Source organism: Cyprinodon variegatus, unplaced genomic scaffold (assembly GCF_000732505.1).
Source record: "Cyprinodon variegatus isolate N-32 unplaced genomic scaffold, C_variegatus-1.0 Scaffold26, whole genome shotgun sequence".
Lineage (NCBI taxonomy): Eukaryota > Metazoa > Chordata > Actinopteri > Cyprinodontiformes > Cyprinodontidae > Cyprinodon > Cyprinodon variegatus.
The window spans coordinates 1,320,419-1,338,144 of NW_015150479.1; the positions used below are offsets into that span (position 1 = coordinate 1,320,419).

General features: G+C 37.3%; 1 protein-coding gene across 6 annotated transcripts in view; it reads left to right on the forward strand.

Annotated features, from left to right (window-relative positions):
* The window catches only part of pde4d (phosphodiesterase 4D), a 274,671-nt gene that overhangs the window by 241,700 nt on the left and 15,245 nt on the right, over positions 1–17,726 (forward strand). For all 6 annotated transcript variants that reach the window (XM_015395955.1, XM_015395947.1, XM_015395938.1 and 3 more), the window contains 5 exons: positions 7,227–7,418; positions 10,563–10,599; positions 10,678–10,754; positions 11,205–11,254; positions 14,742–14,854. In XM_015395955.1, the coding sequence (XP_015251441.1) occupies positions 7,227–7,418; positions 10,563–10,599; positions 10,678–10,754; positions 11,205–11,254; positions 14,742–14,854 (469 nt within the window). The remainder of the gene's footprint in view (positions 1–7,226; positions 7,419–10,562; positions 10,600–10,677; positions 10,755–11,204; positions 11,255–14,741; positions 14,855–17,726) is intronic.

A 17,726-nucleotide genomic window follows, 5' to 3' on the forward strand; every position in this document is an offset into this window, starting at 1 on the left:
TGAATGTAAAATAATACTAATACACTGCAAAAACCATCTAAAATATGTGAACATTTCTTAAATTTGGTATGTTTACCCATAATTTGAGTAGTTAAATAAGACAATTTGCCAATGGAATGAGATTTTTTTTATTCTTAAACAACATAATTAGATATTATGCACTTAAAATAAGACATTCAAATCGTTTTTTTCTTATTTTAAATGTAAATTGTCTTGTTCCATTGGCAAAGTGTCCTATCTCCTCTGTTAAAAAAAGCACTTATTTTAGGATAAGTGACTTATATAAATTACATTTTTTTACAGTGTACAGCTTATGTGTTAACCAAGCACTAAATCTAACAAGAAATAGAAAAAATATCCCATAGTAAATGTATAATTCAGGTTAATAAGTTATTCGTAAACCTTGGTCTTTCATAAGCATATTTCTAAGACCTTCACGGACTATGAATTAATTCATTAGAAAGTCTGTCTGACTTTAAAGAATACGTGTTTAGTAGGGTCTCAGCAAAAAAAATAACAAATTAATTGTTAGAGTAAGAAAAATTGTTCATAAAAAAATTTGCATCCAAACTGTACTCCGTACAGTTCTCACTGTTTGGAGTATAAATTTTTTTCGTTTTCAGACCAAAAGCGAGACAGAGCTCCCATTGGTAGTCAGCCAGCAACTGAGCTTATGGCACAGATAAAAAGGTTGGTGGAGTCGATAAAAAGTGGTCCTCTGAGACATAACAACAGGGTGGTATGTTTATTTTGCAAAGCTACAGCTTAAAGCTGTCAGCTGTCATCGGATAGTTGTGTCATGCTAAAACCAACAACAGAAAACTGACATTTCATGATTCCAACAGTGATACAGGGCTTTAGAAGGAAACTAGAATTATAGTGTAACTGGTTATTTTTCCACACCTCTATGCGAGTCATCCTCTTGTTTCATATCCTCAGACATTTGTTTGAGTAATAGCAATTCTGTTACCACTCCTTTTTAGAATTTGTCTCGCAACTATTTTTTTTTTTAATAAAATGAATGATTCTCTTCATTAGACACCCCACAAAATAGTTATCATTTTATGTTTTGCATTTTTTATCCAGTTGCCTCAGTAGTTTTATTGTAACTTACGAAATTAAAGTAATGCTTGTTCAACAGTACCTTTCTTTAAGAGTAGCCATCGCTTGGCCTTCTCATTATCCTTCCTGAATAACTATAGAGGTGGTGACTCTTTTTCCTTTATCGGCTGATTTCACCAAGTTTTGTCTTGCTCCAATGATGTCAGTGCTGGTGCAATACTATGCTAACCTTGCTCCAAGGATGAATTGCTATTCTAAAGGAGGTGGAGAGGATGCCTATGGAGTGAAACTACACATACAGATACCAGTGGGAATGTAGTTACGTGGCAGGGGTTTAGTTGAGACTAAGTGTGGGTTGTGACGTCAGATGGAGTGCAATCAGATGTTAAACATAAGCTTTGTGTTGACACTTTCTCCGTCTGTCAGTTTGTCGTCTTTGCGTTCTTCACATACAGCGTACACATACCTCTGTGCATGCAGCACACTGAGCAGCTGCGCAGCGCGCTAACACTTGTGATAAAAGTCAGCTTATTTGTCACTGCTGTAAGTCTGGGTTCTTACACTTATAGTAAATAGCAGAAGGATTACTTGGCTTGATAAGAGAGGGAAGATGATATGAAGGAGTTTCAGACTGTTTAGTTTTCCTTGAAGTGATTCCTGAGAGGCCTAAGAGTAACTTTTAGGAAAGGTTAATAGAGCATTTCAGATTCAGCACAACTTTTTTTGTCTGAAAATAAGTTTTAAAGGAGGACAAGGACAATACAGTTGCCCGTTGATTCAGGCAGGCAGACAAACGATCTTATTTCAAACCAAAAATCACTCTCACTCAGTTCCTGCTATCTGTTAGATAACAGGAAGAAGGGAGCTCATTTAGCCATTTAAATATTCTGGAAAATAAGCTTGTTTTTGTCCTGTGTAGGAGCAGGCCACCATGTAGCTCAATATGATTTGACCAGAACTAGTGTAAATATTAGACATGCACTAATCATAATATTGTGACAAAATTTTAACCTCTCAAAACCCACCCGATCGCCGGCGACCGTTTTTTTTATAGCGTTTACAACTAATAAGTCACAATGCAAAAAAATTACAAGGTAACATTTTTACCAATATAGACATGTAAAGCATCATTGTAAAGCTTAGATTCTCTGATATTCAACCACCAAGTTCATTTTATGGACACAGCGTGCACCAAAGCACAATTTACACCGATATAGCAGCATGTCAAAATGTAAACATTACAAAGCGGCCACAAAAACTTTTCAAGGCGTCCAGAAGCCATTTTATAAATCCAGTCTTCAATTGTTTAAACTCCATTTGTCCACAAGGGTCCACAGATTAAAAGTAATCCAGAATATTTATTAAAAAACCTATTCCATGATGAGAAAATCGCCACATAACGTCCGTTTTTCACATCAGAAAAGTTAGGTGGTCAGAGCTAATGCTTAGCATCTTTCTAATAAGACTTACTTCCTCAAAAATTTGTCTGCGATATTTGGTATGTTTCTTTACATCGTCTTCTTACTTAGAAGACAAATGTATTTGCATCTTTGTATGACTCGATTTGAGTCGGGGACAGCCAATGATGCTCACAAGCGCTCCTTGCCTTTCAGCCAATGACGCACTGAGTAGAGCGATATTTACGCCTCATGTAGTCCTGCTGTTATTGGTTAAAATCACGTGGACTGTTTGGCTGTGTAACCAATGAGTAAGCTTTCAAACAAGGGTAGATATGGCTGGGTTGCATAAAGCAGAGCTGTGTTACCGGCTTGCATAAGAGTGAAAGACACAGCTAAGGCTGGATCAGTGTGCAAATTTCGAAGCAGATTACTAACAACGCTCCGATATTTTTTAAGTTGCCTCAGGCCGAAAAAAATAAATAAAATACAGCTCAGAAAAGGCACTGGGAATTATTTTAGCATGAAAAACAGCAGTTTCACTATTATTTATAGACTTCTATGTTATTTTAGGTTAATAAATGTTACATTTTGTTATATACACTGATTCTGAAGAAAAAGTGGAAACATACTTGCTTCATAAATGTTTTGTGGCCATCAAAATGCTTCAGTGTTATTCTATCGGTCAAATAGTTGAGTAAAAGCATTTGGCACATTTGGAGAGGGTTGGAGACGCTGATGACAAAAAAAGTTTAAAGCCCCACAGTTCTGGAACTGTTGTAGCTAGAGGTCTGAAATTTTCTGCATTTGTGGACGACATGATGTAGAATAAATTTAATACAATGAGACATGCCTATTCTCAAGCATGTCTTTATTACTGCTGTTCAAAAAAGACCTATGATTTTCGAGAATAAAAATAAAATCCACTTTGAGTCATGTTTGAACTTATGCAGCTTAGGCTGTGTTTTACTCAAACTATCTTTATTTATATTTTCAGAAAGGTGTTAGCTTTTAAATGATGTATCACACATGTAATGTGGGCTTACAGTTCCTTAGTTATCTGCTTTTCCATTTGGGTATGCAAAATAGTCAAGGATTACTTCAAACTGTGTGGGTGTTAAGAGTGCTTGTAAAACTTTCACCTGCCAGTACAAATTTCTCCTAAGGGACAGTAATGTGGGCAGATCTTAGAATAGCATTCAAAATATTTTTTTTAGGTGTTGTAAATAGTCATTAACTCTTTTTATTAAGAGGAAGAGGAGACCTGACTGTATATATGAACATTTGTATTCAACATAATTTTACCAGTAGGTCTGAAAACAATGATTGTGGATCTTACATTGTAAACTGTTGGTTAGTGAAGCTATACCAGTTTTTTAAAATATTTGCTGCAGAGAATGAGGATCCTTACCTTGTCTCTGGAAAACATTTCTAACTCTGAAAAATGCAGCGTGTTCTACAGAGAGTTTGAAAGCTCAAAAGAATGCGACAGAACAACCTTGCTGTTATCTGCTTCATTCTTTGCTCTCTCTTTCTTTTTGCAGCCTAAATGACATGCTTTGTGATGTATTTGAAAATATACAGGTGCATCTCATTAGTATAAAATTGTATATCAATATTTAATATTTCAAAAACACAATTAAATAAATGAAAAAAAAAAATTAAATACAGTTCATTTCAAAAATATTTTAATGATCCAAAAAGGAAATTAAATGTTGCCGTAGGTTTTTTCATCAAGTAGGCATTGATAGCTGTAGGCAGAAAGATCTTCTGTAGCTTTCTGTCCTGTACCAGATCTGGAGAAGCCTCTGACTGAAGACACTCTATTGTTGTTATACAGCCTGTGTGACGAGGATGTTCACTGTTGTCGGTAATGTTCTTCACTTTATGAAGAATTCTCCGTTATCAAAAATCTCAAGATATCCTAGAGGGGTTCCTAGAACAAAGCCTGTATTTTTATCAGTTTGTTGAGCATTTTCAAGTAATTTCCTCCGATGCTGTTACTCTAGCAGATGATAGAGGAAGAAATCACACTCTCCAAACAGACTTATAGAAGAGATGCAGAAGTTGAAGACAATGAAGACACTGCATACAGTTTACAACAGTTTGAAATGATTGTAGACATACTTATTTTTCTACACGGTTATTATATTACATTCGATTAAAAAAATCTACGTTTTCTTAGAAAAACATGGGCTAAATAAAAAAGTATGCTTAGGGTCTGGTTAGTTATAGTATAAAAACACAAAAACCCCTCCCCTCCATGCTACCTGACCCCTGTCCTGTCTCCCAGACTCTCAGACACGCCCTTAGAGCACCCAAGGAGCAAAGAGGCTGCTTGCTGCCATCGCTGTCTATTTCCATTCTTTTTGTTAAACTGCTACTCTTTCTCTCATACTTCTTCAAGGCAGAAGGAAAAACCCTAAGCTTTTGGGCATGGCATAGTGAGGTGTTAACTAGGGTGAGGGAAATGGATAAGAGAAGGGGGAGAAGGTTGACCAATTGGAGCCATGTGGCCGGATGGATCCCATTGGTCATCATTTATTTGCAGCCTCTATAGCAGGGGTCTCAAACCGGTTCCAGAAAGGCCCATGTGGCTGCAGGTTTTCTTTCCAACCAAGCTATACCACACCAGACTTCAGTCATCTCATCAAGTGAGTCCAGTCTTAACATGATGACTTGATGAGATGAATGGAGTCTGGTTTGGTATTGCTTGGTTGGAAAGAAAACCTGCAGCCACACGGCCCTTTCTGGAACCAGTTTGAGACCCCTGCTCTATAGTGAATGGATTTTTTTTCAGTTTTTTTGCAATTGATATTGTGCACAATGCACTATAGGACCACAACCACCATCTAAATGAGTTTATTGATAGTGATCACAGTTCCAAATGGAACTGTGATCACTATCTGTGGACTATAGCTTTAAAAGTTATTTATTAAAGGTACTTAGGTGTGTAAAAGTAGCTTAATTGAAATCAGTTTTCCTCTATGAGATTTTTGTATTTTCTATTTTTAAACAAGTCATACTGATCAGGGATGGTCAAGCTTAAAATACTTAGATTTCCAGAATTAGATGGTTTCTCTGTTTTCTTTATATATTTTGAAAAAGTGACTCCGGCTATTGAATTAATCCTTGTTCAACAGCCGAAGCTTATGTTTAGTCAGACATAAACTTCATAACTCATCATTTGTCATTTTATCAAACCAAGCACGGGATTTTCACAATCTAAGAGTTCTGTAACTCAAACTTAAGGAGCCTCATTTGGTCTTTCAATGTGGCAGGATCCAGATTTTTCTGTGAATGCCTTCATTCATTCAGCTATAGTTGATACCTGTGAACTTTTAACAAACTCAACATTATCTGTGTCTGCAGCGTCAAATCTTAAACATATCTTCTTACAGCAAGTAAGCCTTTCTCACCCATTGAAACAATTGAACCTATAAAACCTACGAGTACAAACATTTTAGCTAACATAAAAATTATATTATACATATTTCTTTTTACACCAGCTATAGGATGTCGTTTTAACTGAGTATTTTTTATACAATAACGTAAGACCAATAGAGAAGGCAGCACTCAATAACATGCGTTTGTATTTTTTAGTATGTTTTGTAGTTTTTAAAGTTGTCAGGAATATTTACCCAGAAAGTTAAAACTCAAGAAAAAGGTTCTACCTGCTCACACATTTAAACTTTCATGACCCAACCAGACAACAACTTGAACATAATTAGGGTAGTGTTCATTTCCAGGAGTAGATTTTAGGAGTTAACATGAACCAGGGGGATGGCTAAATTCTTATTTTAGAATTATGCTGAATTCTTGTTGTCCATCCCCATGTTTTGCACATAAGACAAGAACACATCTAGAGTATATTTATTCTCAGTGTTTTTTTCTTTTCTGTTTTTGGATCTTGTATACGCACCTTTGCATTTTTCAAAACTAGCTGAATGGAGGCCAACGCTGGCTTCTTCACAGTGGATTTTTATCATGATGATGATGATGCTGATGATGATGATGATGATGATGATGATGATGATGATGATGAGACGTCACTCCTGTGTGTGTTACGCATTTTATTAAGGGGAATCCCATGTTGACCTTAGTATCCTCCCCAGACCAGATTATGGGATTGCGTATCAACCTGGCGATGAAGCAGATGTCTCTAGATATGCATTAGTCATCACTTGGGTTCGCTATCACCTTGGAGACTAAGGAGCTCAGTATGACATCCCAATAGGAAGTGGTGTCACTGATTTAGAAATACTGCTCAGCTGTGAGTCAGAAGAAGCATCAGCACAGAGGTATTCCCTGTGGAGTAGAGCAGGGCTGGAATAAAGCACTCTGGTTCTGTGTGAAATGCTTTACAAGTTCTTGGATGAGTGAGAAACTGTTCAGTGAAAAATTATTCACATAAATGATCAAATTTGAGTTTAGTGCAAACAGGGCATGGCACTTCTTGTTTAAACCTGTTGTCTCATAGCCACATATCTACAGATTTTACACATCATGATAACACATATTGCTGCATTGTGGTAATAGTGATACTAAAGGTTCCTATAAATGTGGCGTTAGTTTTAAAATGCTTCTTTTTTTTTAGCTTTTTATTGACTGAGACCAACGTTTCTCCTCTTTATTACATGATTTTTTTATCTACTTGTGCTGTTTTTTTTTTATTTTATCAACATGTTTAAGTCCTACAGACAATCTGTGGAAAAGCTGCTCATGTTTTAATGCCGTATGTTTCTCTTTTTCTGTTTTCATGTGCAGTTTTGATGTGGACAATGGCACAGCATCAGGTCGAAGCCCCCTGGACCCGATGGCCAGCCCAGGATCAGGCCTCATCCTGCAGGCCAACTTTGTCCACAGCCAGCGTAGAGAGTCCTTTCTCTACCGCTCTGACAGTGACTATGACCTCTCACCTAAGTCCATGTCCCGAAACTCCTCCATTGCCAGTGACATGTAAGTTGCACAAACATATGATTTTTCCTTCAAATTATGACACTTTTAAAATGCATCCAAATGAAATGCACACCTCTGTGTGCAGGTCCTTATGTCTTACCTTTTTGCTTTGGTGAATCTGTGTCAGCTGTATATTTTCAGGACTGGTTTGAGGGGAAGTGTGCATGAGCACCAGAATGATTGTGTTTTTTCACGTGTTCTCAGTCATACCCAATGGGACAGTCAGTACAAGTATCTATTTCTTTTTTAAAGTTGTACCTCTATGTAATTTTGAAATGAATTTCCAACAGATCTAAAATGGCATATATTTAGCCTGGTTTAAAGTTTGTTTAGTCATTTAAATGCATTTATGCTGGGTTATCAACACAAGAAAGACAGCAGAGTTCCTTTAACTGATGTTTACTGTGGTCTCGTATCTTGCTTTACACCACATGTACACCGCAGAACTGATAGAAAAACACAATATTAGTTTACTTGCTGAAACTTATACAAATTATACAATCTAACAAGCTAAAATAATAAACATACCACTTTGGTCTGCTAGTGGACAAACCGGTAAGATTGAAAACACTTGTCTTTCTTCTCAATTGCTCTAGTAGAACCCGTTTGCATCACTTATGGCCTAGCTTGATGAAAAACCCGAAGTGATGTCACTAGGGTTGCCACTTGCGCACAGAACAACTCTACTCTTGCGAGTGTGACCCATGTCTGTGCGTCCTGATTCACTCTCCCTCCCTCTCATAGCTAGAGCTTAGAGTTCTACTGTTCTTGAATCATGTTCCCCTTATGACTGTCAGTCTAAAGCATTCTCCATTCAGTAATCTCTTTTCTTGGGGCTTTGGCATGTTTCCTGGTGACGGTTCTCATGTCCTCAACTAAAATTAACCCAAAATAAGCACACAAAAAAAAACATTAATATAATACCGGTAATCTTCCCTATAGCCTAAAAAAATTCTACCGGGCCAAGGAAGGGGATTTCTGTGCGTGATGATACTGTGCAAACCTACCATTTCCATGTATTAATTATTTTAATTGGCTGTAGCTTATTGCAAGAAATACAAGGCACGCTCAAAGAACGAAGTAAAAGTATAGTTCTGTGTTGAGCTGAAGTGGGACACGATTTGGTTAAAATGCAAGAAATTGCATCTAAGAAATACAAAATTAGAATTAGAAACTTTTCACTGTCATAAGTTACTCAAAAAATAAATATCAGTCCTTCTTTACTCTCATAGCTAATAAAAACCATAAAATAAAAAAGAAAACAGTGCACTTAAAAATAAAAGCTTTAAAATGAACTGCTTTATGGCATCAAAGGCGCCACAGCTACCTCTAGTGGTGAAAACATGAACTAAAATTACTACCACTACTGGTATAGCATTTTTTGCTATAACACATGATAAAGAGCAGATGCCATAAAGACCAGAATCTTGTTTAATTTTTATGCCAAACATACAAGCTCACATGCTTAAAAGACAATATCGTCTTTAGGGTAACTGTATCCTGGAAAAAAAGCTTCAAATGCATAACACATTATTAGAGTTACGGTATGTTCAGAATGATTATTTTTTTAAAACAGTGGATGTTAGATATTCAGTTTAGTTACCACCGAGGTTTACAAAATTTTACAAAAGAATTTCAGTAGAATATCAAAAGGTTTATAGTTGTGTTTCTCCTGAACACATATATAGAGATCAACTGATATGGGTGTTTAAAGGCCAGGACGATAGAGATTATATTGATCAGATTTCCGATATGTGCTGCCGATATTATACAGCTGATTCTTAGAGTTGATTTTTTTCCCCCTTCAGTTACAAAATAAAAATACACAATAGTAACAAATGTTGCGTAAGTCTCAATTTAAACAAAGAGGAACACTTACAAATCAAAGAAAACATTAACAATATATTGAGGAGAGCCTCAATGTATGCTTTGATCGTTATTCATGATCTACAGGCACTAATGGATCGGCCAACACATGCATGTATCGGCCAATACCGATATATATCGGCCGGCTGATGTATCAGTCTACCTCTACACATAACATTAATGTAATTAACATGTAAAATATGTTGTGCATGTTTTCTATGGATCATCCTTGTTACAGATCATAACTAGATCCTTTTACTAGAAGTCAGTTTTAGTCCATCTTGGAAGAACATCAGAGATGTCTTGTCATGTTCTAGAAAAAAAAAACTTTTTAAGTAGATTCATATATTTTTTTTGTGCTTCTTAAATTATTTTTAACACATCACTGACTTTGAAAGTAGCAAACTTAGCATATGCTTCGCCTAGTCTTTGTTTTCTGAAGTGTGTCTGTGTGCACTGGTAAGAGTATTTATTTTGCAATTTGAAAGTTCTTGGTTTAATTCCAACATCTTCCTGCTACATGTTGGTGTGCCACAGGTCAGGCATCAATCAAACCCATGGATGGATGGGGTTTAATTGATGTAACTGCAGTATAGTTGAGTGAAAATGCTTCCTGGGTCAGTATGACAAAAAAAATTCCTAAATCAATTTTGTTTACCCTTCTGGGTATGATTCATTCTCTGACCAGTCAAGGATGGGACTTTTTAATTTTTGCTGCCTAAGGACCTCTCATGGAAATATGGTATCAGTTAAGGGCTTCATAGGAAGCTGCAAAATTATTGGGTGGTAAGTTTTTGATCCACTCTGACAAGCAGTTATCTTTAAACCCTTTTTTAAATCAAATTGAAGAAGCTAAGAGAGTGCTGTGTTGACTGGTTACAGTCTATCTACAAAAAAAAAAGATCATCTGCACTTTTTCTTAAGAAGACAAGCAATGAGGGAAGAGAAGGAATATCATGTAAAAAGGAAAAGAGATGTTGACACAGGTGCAAAAGAGCTTGCATACTTCACAGCAGTCCTGCTGGGATACAGCATAAAAACAAGTTCGGTTTTTGAGCTTTTTTTTCTAATGTTTTCCAAAGTTAAGTTTTAGCTGCTTTTTCCCAACAGATGAAACCCTTCTCTGAAATGTTGGTACATGGAGGCTAAAATAAACCTGATGATGGCGCTCACCTCTTGCTCTCTACCTATAGCTCCAGAGCACAACTTACATTGTAGATTATAAACAATATTTTATATTAATTTTAACATAAACTACACTTTCTTCATTTCTTTCAGTCATGGTGACGATATGATTGTAACGCCATTTGCACAGGTATGTTGATTGATATAGATATTGTATATTCTGTTGATCACTGCCTGATTTAGTCCTAATCTATGTTGTCCTATTTAGGTTCTTGCAAGCTTGAGAACTGTACGAAACAACTTTGGTGCATTGACTAATTTACAACAAGACAGAGCATCTAATAAGTAAGTTGTTAAGGTATTTTTCTTTTTAAAATTATGTACCACAAAAAGATGAGAGGCTTGGTATGATGCAAGCTTTTATTTGTAGTTGATTTCCAGACTTGTAAGAGATGTTTTACTTCCTACTAAAATGAAAGTGTCCTTTTTAATAACAAATCATCCATGGTTAGTTGTTAGTAGATCTAAATAGTTCATTACAAGAGGTCAATATCATGTCATCTATTAATTTCAGCCAGTGGGTCCTCTCAGATACATTTGACCACAGTTGTGTGTGTCTGCCCTCTGCTGGTCTTTTTAAATACTGAAATAGCTCTCAGTGATTTGTTTACACTAAGCTTCTGTCAGTCACAGTGTTTGGCCTAATATGAACCAACAGAAGTTATAGTGTTTATCAAACTGTGCATATTGTTAAAGGGCGAATAGTTTATTGTTTGTTTGTTTTCACCACAACAGGAGATCACCCATGTGTAACCCACCCCCCATCACTAAGACCACCTTTACAGGTAAGAAATATAAACAGTAAAACTGTTGCATGAGAAAAATATTTTTTCTATTGTGTCCATACAGTTTGTTATATATTTTTAATTTGTATTTATATTTTGGAGCAAATCATAGTATTTTCCGTGTTACAGACATTTGACTTATCTCGCCGTTTGTAATCAGGTTGATCAGGTGCTAGTTTGACAAACACAGATATACAGTATCAGTGCCAACATAAAAGAATCCCAGTGCTTCTTTACTTTATATTCACTACTGACTAAGGCAGCATAAAATCCTTTTGCCATCATCTTTTAGAGCCCATCCTATGTCCTTCTCCAACTGTGGTTCCTGAAGAGGGCATGGTGCAGGCTGTATCAGATGACTAGAAAAGACTTGCCCTTGACTATCAGTGGCACCTTCAGTGGCTGTAACCTAGCTCATGTTTGCCAAGATACACTATATAACCTTCAAAACCGATAAATCATTTCACACCTCTCATTTAGTACGATGATCGTGTCAGCAAAGACAAACATTGAAGAAACAAAAAACAATGAATTACTGATATTTCAAGCACAAAAACGTGTAGCATTGAATGTAGTGTATGGATCACAGTTTACCTTCTGCATTTAAAATATATATTTAAGGAATCCCTCTGAGAATCACATCCAAATCATTCTTAACCTGATTATGGGGGTTCCAGTGACATTGTGCTATATTTAGCTCACAATCATACTGCTGCAAAGCCATTATTGCTCCTGCCATAAAGTGGCGACAGCTGTGAGTCATGGGCATCATTACATGAGAGTATTGACCGATCAACATAATGCAAACGCATACTAAATCTGCAACAAGGCGGCTTGCAGAGTAAAGCAATAAAGGAGCATAATTAATATTATCATGATGAATTTCCCAGGAGCAATAAAGTTGTAATTTGATATGAGGATCTTGGTTTTTTCAGTTTTTTTTTTTTGATTCATTTATTGAAACAAGATGTGACTTGGGATTTTCTTTTTTTTTTTTTTTCTTAATTGGCACAGCCACAAACTGTTGTTTTAGAAGAGCTTTAAGTGGTAGAAGTTTCTATAATCAAAAAGTGGAAGGAAAATAATACATGGTTTATATCTTTATAGGACTCTGCACTTCATCAACTACATTTCTATATAGCAATCTTGAGTAAAGGTTTTGTTGAATCACGTTTTGATTCAACAAATCATTAGAGTAAATCTCTACCAGCTTTGTTCTCATAAAGACCTCAACTTTTCTCCATTCGTCTTTGCAAAACTGCTTATGAACCTTGATATTTGTATATTGATTAGTTTAAAAGCATTGAATTTCAGTTAGAATATTGGAGCTTAATGTAGGTGCATGTCAAACTTATCAGACCTTTATTAAGAATGAAAAAAAAACACTGTTTCTTTTTGCCCATTGTTAAAATTATCTACCACATCCCCATTTCTGGTTTAAAAGCCCCCATGTTCTTCCATAGGACAAAGGTTTTCTCACCTTTTCCCCTTCTACTGCTCTGTGAATGTCATCCTTCCCTTATGCCACTCCGACTCCTCTGTTAAGCTGTTCCATAGTTTGGCTCCAGCCCTGCGTCTGTGCAGCAGAGTGGCCTCTCTGAGCGCCGGTGTCTGATGTCGCACTAAGCATGAGAAGAATGTCATTGACGTCAGTGCAGTTGCTGTCAGAAAGAGTAGCACCCCAAGCCACTGACACCACACCGGGTAGAAAGATGAAGACACAAAAAGGCAGACTGAAAGGTTGAAAGAAGAGAGACACAAAAACATGAGCAGTGGATGAAGCATAAAGTATGGAGAAGAGAGGAAGGGAAGTAGGAAACATTTTAAAGGACTGGAAACAAAAGGGGCTGGACTTAGTTTTGCATATGAAATGACAACAATTTAGAGGTAGACAGTCAGCAGGGACATAATTGTCATGTAAACATGTGGGATTCCAGCAGCAGTCATTTCTAAACACAATATATGATCTAAAACACATTTACAGATTATTTGAATTCCGACATTTCAAAACATTAAAACCTACACATGCAAACGTCTCATTAAAACACTAGTTATTGAGTAATTTATACATTCATAAAACAACAGATTTTCTACAGCTGTAGCAATAATCATCAGGCGCTCTTCTTGCCCAGACTACATGAAATGTAACTGCAGTGTTATTTCAATTTTCCTTTACATCTCCCTGTCAGGGTGTATTAACACTGTTTTCTATATTATTAGGGGCATTGATACTAACTGGTGTAGCATTTTCTGTTGACATGGGCTGTGTTTGAGTTTCTAAAAGAGTACAATGAAGCAATCATGCAAATAGCTTTTGATGCTGAGGCTCTCACCATATTGTTGTCTCTGCTTTGGTGGTGTTTGTATGCCGAGCACATATTAGTATGCATGCACACACAGCGTTCAGAGCTGGGAGCTCTGGCTCCTCTCCTTAGTTTTTATTTTCATCCAGTTCATGTTTTATCTGCCACCCTTCTCCGTCCACGGCGCAGTCCTCTTAGGCTTTAGGTACAGCTTGGGGAGAGCAGCACGTTTGGCTACCAGGGACGCTGAAGCAACAGCAGCCCACCCCCATTACCCCCCCTATTTACACAGCATCTGTAGGAAACACCATCCGGCACAGACACTCAGCGCCAGCTCAAACTCACTTGCTTTTTGGATACTGTGGATGTTATTTATTGGCAGGGGGGGCTGAGGAGACTCAACCAGGATGTGTTATGGGTAGCTTTTTCGGCTGGTGTGAGTGTGTACATGTGTGTCTGCCTGCTGCTGAGCATGTGTTTGTATGAAATGTCTCGTGTTATTTGACCATGTCATGGTGCTGTGGACATGCTTGGTCTGTGCTGGACAACTGGACTCCTGTGGATGCTACCTGGCTGTGAGGCGCTCATTGGATCATCTTCTTCTTCCCACCGTTATTGTCTCCTCTCCGTCCATCCTAAAGCAGACATGGGCCTGCTAAGCAGACTGTTGTTCATCCTTCTACATGACTGGAATTACACGTCTTCTAAGAATGAGAGAAAACTCTCTATACAGCTCTCTTTGTATGGGTGCTTATGAACAAGCCTGAGATAAGTTTCTGCATCCCTGCTGTTGCTTTACCCAGTCTGTGTCAGCATCTGCTGAGGCTTAACATCTGGACACAGAACTGACACAGGGTGGCAGATTGGCTTCAAACACCAGAGACCTGCAGCTGAGTTTGCATTAAAAAGGAAAACAAAGGATTTAGGGTGTAGAGTTGAACTTTTTGGAAAAAAAGTCAGTGAGGATTCCTCCAGCTGAACTGTGAGCTGGCATACAAGGACAGAGAAGGCCCCTCTCCCAGGCCATCACAGCTGGCTTACCTGTTTCAGTATGAAGAGTCACCCATATGTTTACTCGGGGTATCCCAGCTTAACTGTTTGTGGGGTGGGAGACCCCGGACCGGCCGCTAGTCCTCTGAAGCGGGCCCTCACTGACCCGTTGCCCCCCTGTCTTGCCCCTGCAGAGGAGGCCTATCAGAAATTGGCCACCGAGACCCTGGAGGAGCTGGACTGGTGCCTGGACCAGCTGGAGACGCTGCAGACAAGACACTCTGTCAGCGAGATGGCCTCAAACAAGGTGAGGATGCCTGTTTGTTATATATGACATATTTACCAGTTTCGGTTGAAATGTCTTTAGAACAAGCGTAAAAAATAGCTACTCTAACACATAAAGAAGCTGATCTAAGAGTTTTCTGAGGTATTTTCATGGGCCATGAAAATGCCAGTGTGCACCTGAGTTTTAAGAGTAATATGATTAAAATGTGTTCATGCAGACTGCAGAATAAGCATAATAGTCTTATGGTGTTGTTATTGGCTGATTCTTATTGTATATTTTTGTAACCTTTTACCTGTGGATTGAGATGATAGTTTATTCCAGTTTCTTTACAGGGCTATAAAATTATATAGAATCAGTCAAAAAAGAATTAAAACACTGAGCAGTCTTACTCACTGTTTTGCAGACTTTCTGAACTTTCTACGTGTTGTAGAAAATAACCTCACTTTTAAATACCATCAAAGACTGCAGGGCTTCCTCTGAATGACTTTGGAAACACCCCAGGGATACTAAAAGTTTCCTGCTCAATATCCACTTAATGTCCACATGGTTCACACCAGAGAGTGCTGCTAATAGTTCTTCACTGTTAAATTACTTATGAAATAAGAGGTTTATTTTTCATTGCCAAAGGCTGAACAACAATGTTATCAATAGGTTCAATATAGCAGCATAATTATAAGGGTCAGTGCATCTTGATAAATAAAGCAAAGAAGCAGAAGTCTCAGCATATAATACACTGTAATGTTATGGAGTATAATATGTGCAGTAGTTACAGTATCGGTTCAGTATTAACCAAATATTACACCCCCTTGTGTGTGTGTTAATTTTTTCAGGTAGAGGTTTTCAACATTTTATTATCTTTTTCGCACATCACCATTAAAAGTTTAACTGTTGGTGTCTTTTAATGTACGTATCTTAGTGACAACATTGTCATGCAGGCAGCGAGTTCTGGTATGAGCATGCTCAGTTGCCACCATTGTGTGTGTCCATACGTGTGTGTGAAAGGAGGCTGCTATGTCGCTGTGAATGCTGATGAGCACTGGGCTGTAGTGATGTCACACAGCGTGATGTCACAAGACCAGAAATGATGAGAGACAGCGAGGACAGACGAGACAAAGGACTCGCACAGTGTTCACCTCTGATGTTAGCACATCCACAACTTTGCCTCGTTTAGAGATGAGGAGATATCTTAAATAGATGAAAAAAGTCATAGTACCTCTCTGCCTCACCGTCGCTCACCATTCAGAGCTTTTGCCAGTTGTCATGGTAACAGCCACAGGCCCAGCCGTGCTGCTATCTCTCTACTATCTCACATACATACTCAAACATCACAGGTAACACATGCATCCCTTTACCCTTAGCCATAACTTGAGGCCTGCAGACTTCCTTTTTTGATTATTTGTAATAAGTGCCCAACATAACTCTTAATGTGGTAAAAAAAGAAAAAAAGAAAAAATAGAGATAAAAAAATAAAGACAAGATTTTGTTCCCTTAAATAAATATTACTTCAGTTGCAGAAAAAAAAACAGTTGTTTTAAATTATCTAAATGTCTTAGACTTGAAGACATCCAAGAAAGACCCAAACAATGGTTCAAATTGAGCTCTGAAGCTGCTGTGTTACTTAGCTGGTGGATGTTTCTCATGAAGGGCATGTTTCATGTAATGTTTAACACTCACTAACCGGCTTTACAATACTAGTTAAGTGTAATAATTTATATAAATATATCTATGAGGGCTCTAATGTAGTTATCCTGTATTTGGCGTATTTGGCTTACTCTGTCTCTGCTTGAGAACAGTGTGTGCTAAAAAGGTCTGATGGCCGTTTTTAGAGGTCGCCCTATAGAGGAAAGGGGAGAGATTTCAGAATTAGTCGCTTTTACTCACTTCAGGTGATAGTAATTTTTTCAACACTTTATGTGTCTTATTTTCTAATTTTTTATGCAATTGAGCCCATAACCCATAAGTTTAAAGGAAATTTTAATGTTTTTTTGCAGGGATGTTCCAAACAATATTTAAAAAGACAAATAGAAAAGTCTAGAAATTTGAATGTTTAGTTTTTTTTTATATTCTCACAGATTAAGCATTATAGTATTTAACTTCAGCTTTCCATATCATGCCTCCACTTTTTGTTCAGCACACTGTTTTCTTACTGTTTTTATTTTGGGCTACCATTAAATGAGGACAAAGGGGAAAAAAACAGGCATTTTAACTGCTAAATCCTTTTTATTTATTACTTCTTTTGATTATGAGGCTGTAAGATTACTATTTTGGTAATAAGATAAAATGAACTAAAACACATTTAGATCTGAGTGATAAATAAAATATTATTCATTGCCATCTCTAGTGATTCCCAGACCTTTCAGGTGTGACCCACAAAGAGACAGTGCAAGAGACTCGAAGCCCCGAGTGTTAGCTGACTATCCCCAGCATTTTAAATTAGTCTGATAACTAGAGTCTTATAACTAGAATGATAACATCACAGGTTCAATGTTCATTGTAATTACATCTCTTTGAATCTCCTAATATTTGGATTTTAAGTATGCAAACTCAGCTTTATTTGGATGAATTCTTGAACCAGATCTTGTGAGTCCACACCTGTTGACTCCAGACACTAAGTGTGGGTTCCACCCCAAAGTATGGATCCAATGGCCTATTGTACAGTTTTACAAGCCATGAGAGCAAAAACCATTCCATGGTTTTTGATAGTTAGCATCACAGAACATGATCTACTTAGTTTCTGGCTAACAGTTTGGATCCTGTTAAATTTAAATTACCAAACATATCTATTGAAGATCTATTCAGATACTTTCATAATAATAATAATAATTTAGTGGTGCAACCATGGGCGTAGGTTTGCATAGGGACCATAGGGACATGTCCCTACCAAAATTTTGAA